The 5,505-nt window shown below is 45.9% G+C and overlaps 1 protein-coding gene across 1 annotated transcript; it reads right to left on the reverse strand.

Annotated features, from left to right (window-relative positions):
- Window positions 1-821: 821 nt before the first annotated feature.
- egr1 (early growth response 1) lies at window positions 822-4,923 on the reverse strand. The gene is made up of 2 exons (XM_080502207.1): window positions 4,233-4,923; window positions 822-3,443 (listed from the first exon to the last, which is right to left on the reverse strand). The coding sequence occupies exons 1-2, from the start codon at window positions 4,441-4,443 to the stop codon at window positions 2,116-2,118; spliced, it is 1,539 nt and encodes a 512-aa protein (XP_080358333.1). The 5' UTR covers window positions 4,444-4,923; the 3' UTR covers window positions 822-2,115.
- Between the last annotated feature and the right edge of the window lie 582 nt (window positions 4,924-5,505).

Below are 5,505 nucleotides of genomic sequence, written 5' to 3' on the forward strand. Positions count from 1 at the left end.
TGAAAAACCCAAAGAAACAGCATTTAAACCTTCAGGCCCAGTCTGTTCAGCTGCTCCTGTGCAACAATTCACTCTAACCTACACCGATATTGCCCAATTGTGTGTTACAGCTCATTCACTATGAGGTGACAGCATCTCGCCAACATTTGTGGAAAAGTAGGTAATTATTGTGTGATGGATTCCACCTGCACCCTGCAAAAATAACCCCGTGCATGTCTAAGCAGAGTCGGTTTAAAATATCCCCATCTAAATTTCTCCATCAGCATACAGAGGACGTTTTTTTTTTTCTCTCTCTCTTTTTCTTTTTTTTGCCATTTTGTTTAAAGATCAGATTGTTCGAGGTCTGTGTACTCAACAGAAAGAGCCGAAAGCATATCATCAAATCTGAAATGAAATGGAAATCCAGATAAGCTTAATATCTTCAAGAGCAAGTTAGATGGCGATAACAAATCCTCATCATCAGTGTTTATAGGCATGGGAGTCGTCATGCGTTAGTGTCATCATACAGGGTTTCATGGGGGGGGGGGGGGGGGGGGGGGGGGGGGGGTTGAAATGGAGAGTTTTCACAAGATTATGATTTGTTGGAGGGTTTTTTTTAAATTTCTTTTTTAATTAAAGGGAAGGTCCATGTAATGTGATGGTATGGATTTACTAATAATCTGCACACAATTACCATATAAGATAATAACATATATGAAATTCGTGTATGAGGAGTGTATGATGAAACATAGGGAAGGATACCATGTAATGAAAAGGCTGGAAGCACCAATGGAAATATTTGAACAACACACAAGTCAAACAATAAAAGTATGATAACAATATACATATATATTCATATTTTTATTTATATTTCATTTCTGGGAGGATATCTTGTACATCAAATATCCCATTGGCAGTTAAGCGCATTCAATGTGTTTAGAAGCCAGAAACAGTCACTTGTTTTAACAAACACAAATACAAAATAAAGATAACCACAAAATAATGAACTGCATGTATATAACATACAAAAGAATCCCATGCCTACTCAGTAGGTAACTTCAACATTCCAGCTCTTGAAGATGTGGATATTTACACTTAAGTTTTACAAAAATATACTTTATAGTTTTTAATCCTTTTTTGCTTACATTCTGGTAAAATGAAGCGGTGCCCTCGCAGCTCGTCCCTTTTCCTCTCTCTGAGTATGACTTACATTCTGTAACAAAAATATTCCCTCAACCCTTAAGGCGAGATGCAGTGCATCCTCTCTTGCGCGCAGCCGAGTCACAACACCAGCAAGGCTTCACAAAAGGCACCAAATAACGGGAGCGTTTGTCTTGTTGAAATTCTTTTGAACTTTTTTTTTTTCTTCCTTTTCTCTATTTTTCCATATAACCGAGCGATATGTCACATGTGAGAAAGAGAGAAAGAGATAGTACCAGTGGATGATATTTACAAACAGAAACTAACATCACTCTTACTCATGCTTGAATACTTAAGTGCTTTTTTTTTTTTTTTTTTTTCAAACAAAGTCAAAACGGATCACAGCATCATCACTACATAATAGAGAAAGTATGTAGAAAATATGGCCCTGCTCACTTAAAATAATACAATGCAAATATGCAAATAATTTTGTTCACATCTGTGGTACCAAAGAATGATAAAAACAAAACATGGCACATGTACAATATACATATATGATAGCTTATGTATATCATTCAATGTCTTTTGTACTGTCTCTGTGCCTGCAAGGGCGAACGTGCCTCAGCACCATGACGGCTGGCAACCTGTTTGTCTCTTGGTTTTTGTGTACCTAATAGCAGAGGTTTCTTCTCTGTATCTCTGGAGTCCCTTATGCATTTGAAGTGTTGCATTTGTTTTACAGAGACAGAAAAAAAAAAATCCCTTTTTTTTTTTTTATCTTCGTTTGTCTTTGCCCAGTCCTTGGCATGTGTCTTTTTCTCTCTTTCAGGTAAATCTCTAGATTCACCTAACACTGCACAGGGAGCAGAAAAGTGCTTTTTGGAGGGGAGGAGAAAAAAAAATCCTTTTGATGCTGATCTCATTCCCCTCAAAAAACCTTAAAAAAGGAGAGGTGTGGTGAGACTTAAAAGTTTTTTCTCTTTGCTCTTTTTATTTTTAGCAGATCTCAATTGTCCTTGGGGAAAGGGTGGTCTGCATGTCTGACAGAGGGGTGGGGACGGGGGAACTGTAGATGTTGGATACGATTGATGAAGGGAAAGAGGAGGTGACCTGTGACTGAAAGGTGCTGGACATGGAGACCGATGGGTAGGTGGTCGCGACAGAAGGAGACGGATAGGAAGTGTGGACTGGAGAGGAGTAACAGGAGGTTACTGGGGAGGCATAAGAGGACACTGGTGAGGGGTAGGAAGTGATGGGAGAGGGGTAGCTGGAAGCAGGTGAGGCGGCGGATACCGGTGTTGTTGTCACCACCACTGCTCCTGCCTTCTCTGCTTTCTTGTCCTTCTGTCTTAGGTGGATCTTTGTGTGCCTTTTCCTCTCGTCGCTGCGAGCGAACTTGCGTCCGCAAATTTCACAGGCGAAGGGCTTCTCGCCGGTGTGAGTGCGGATGTGTGTTGTTAGGTGGTCGCTGCGGCTGAAGTTGCGCATGCATATGCGACACTGGAAGGGTTTCTGACCCGTGTGGATGCGGATGTGACGTGTGAGCTCGTCGGACCGCGAGAAGCGGCGATCGCAGGTCTCCACGGGGCACGCGTAAGGCCTTTCGTGCGGCGGCGTCTTGCTTGGCCGTGTGGGGTACTTGCGCATGCGGCTGGGCTTAATCAGCTGCGACTGGTAGACACTCTTTATGTCCTGGGAACCAGTTTGGGTGGCAAAAGCCTTAATTGTGGACAGAGGAGTGAGGGAGGGCTGGCTGGACTGACTCTGGAAAGGCTTTTGGTCAGGAGGCACCAAGCTGATCTCTCCCTGTTGCTGAGGAAAAAGGTAGTCAGGAATCATGGGCACGGGGAAACTTGTGCCACAGGTCTTACTGTTGGGGTAGGCAGGTGGCGGGTACTGCACTGCTCCCGCCGAGTTCGCAAAAACCTGGCCCTGGTCAGGGAAGATGTCAGAGTTTGGGCTGGAGTATGTCGGGGCGGCGGAGTAGATTGGGTTGGGCTCGCTGTGGTGAATTGAAGAGCTGAGACTAGAGCTCTGAGATGAGGAAGAGGAGGTAGAAGAGGAGGACGTGGCGGAGGACGGAACGGTTGAAGAGGATGAGGTGGTCTGTGAGGCAGTGGAGGAAGCGCTGGAGCTGGGTGCAACATTGCCCATCAGCCCGGTGAACAGGCCCAGGATGGGCTCCGCCCAGAGGCTGTTGCTGCAGGTGGTCGCAGGCTCAAGTGTGAAGCGGCCTGTGTAAGAAATGGGGGGCAGCCTCTGGGTGGGGTACGTCTGGTCCACAACTGGCTTCTCACAGTTGAAGGGGATATCAGGTAACGTATCTGCAGGGAGCACAGAGAAAGGAGAGACATTAATCAAACTGTCAATATCCAGAGAGCGAAGGGGAGTTCAGGATCCTGCCAGCGCGGTGGACAGTGTGTCACCCCTCTCCTCTGTAAACTATCAGTCAGGTGCCCACGCAACAAAGCGCTCCAACTAAACTCTTTCTCCCTCAACTCTGAAACTGTCTCTGCCACATCTCCACAGCCACTGCTGCGCAAGCTTAATACTCGCGTTCTCATCTGCTCACTCTTGGGCTTTTTTTTCTTTTTTTTCTTTTCCATTTTCTGTCTTTCTGTCTCACACACATACACACCCACACACCCACACACACACACCCACACACACACACTCACACACGCAGATTTCTAAGCCCATCAGAAAGCCAGAGGCAATTGATTACCGAAACTGCAGTTCAGCTGGTTTAAGGAATGCAATTTGAATTGAGCTGTAGGAGCGTCTAGAAGCATGCGGTGACTGAGCAGAGTCTGAGTCCTTAGAGAGCCAACAGGGTGTTAGAGCTGCTGTTAAAAATCGATATTAAGTGAAGATCATTTTTGTATTTTTGTATGATTGCTCTTTTCTACATGCTGCTAAAAATCCTAGCGTGTAAGTTGCAGTTACATGGGTTTACATGTTTTTCTATCAATCTATTGCTAAACAACAAATCTTCAAATATTAAATGCAAATAGATTATGGCTCATTCATTTATCATAATTTTGTGATTAATAGAGTCATTTTTGCAACATTAAGGATGCAAAAGATCAAGCAAGTTTTTTTTTGTCTCTTACCTCCAGCAAGGTGGTCGTACTGGTCACCCGGCTCGCCCGAGCCGAAGCCTGCACCTTCGGGTGCAGAGGCAGTGAGGAAGGGGGTCCCCGCAGAGGTGAGCATCATCACCTCCTCCAGCTTGGGGTAGTTATCCATGGGAGAGTGAGGAAAGCTCAGGGGCTCAGAGATCTGCAGGGTTGGGAGGATCATCTCGGTCTTGGCTGCAGCCATCCTCTGCTGGTGCTGAAGCTGCAGGACTGATGCTGCGCTGGCGGCTGCTGCGGAGCGCAGGGAGGCTGTGCACGCTGGCAGAGCAGTGGAGGGAATCACTCAGCCCAGCGCAGGGAGCGCTGCACACTTCTGCTGATGCCGAGCAAGATACTGTTCTCTGTCTGGCTCCGTGACTCTCGGGCTCCAGTTGTCCTTTGGTGTTTTCCTTTGTCACTGAGAGATGAGTAAAGATCCACTTGTCTTTTTCAGAAAAAATCAAATGTATCCTTAATACTCATTCCCTAAGAGGCATCCAAATTAAGGAACAGATCAATGTTGATTATTTTTTTCTTTTGCATTAAATTAGTGATCCAATCAGGTATTGACCTTAGATGGATGTTGTTTTGAATGGACTTTTCACTTTTGTTGTGATATTTCTCAGTTCGGGAGTTTCAATGTGTTTGTCAGTCTATCGCTGCTCTAACAGTTGCTCTTGTGGACTCTCAGGGCTCTCTGAGCTGAGAGGTTTCCCCGCTCCTTTTATACACTCCTGTCGTGACGTAGATGTCCATATATGGAAGAGAGGAAGCCCATATTTAGGCACTGCAGTGGAGGACACATGACGCTGGCCTGGGGGGGAAAGCAAGAGCGCGCACACTTTATATTAAGCTCTCGCCGTAAATTGCAAAGACAACGCCGCTCTTCCTCTGTCCCGAATCAATGTGTCTTCATAGACGAACAGCTCCGCCAGACAGCGGCATAATTCTTGCGCTCTCCCCGTCGCCCCATAGATTTGATTTGGATTTCCCATCTGTGCAGCAGGCTGTGCCGCTGCCGGAAAGCCCGGCTCCGCCGTGCCTTATAAGGTCGTGACTACATAAGGACCTATTCCGGTGGGTTTCCATTTCCCGGGCCTTATTTGGAACTTCCTGAGGCAGCGCTGATCGCTGCTTTGGCAGTGAATGAGAGGCTGGAGTGCAAATCATGTCCAGCGCTCACAATAAGTAATGTCAGCAGCAGAATCCTGCTCCTGGGTTTTAAAGCGCAGGCTGGGCTTCATGTGGGAAAAAGAAAACCCCAAAA

The sequence above is a fragment of the Blennius ocellaris genome (genome assembly GCF_963422515.1).
Source record: "Blennius ocellaris genome assembly, chromosome: 9".
Classification (NCBI taxonomy): domain Eukaryota; kingdom Metazoa; phylum Chordata; class Actinopteri; order Blenniiformes; family Blenniidae; genus Blennius; species Blennius ocellaris.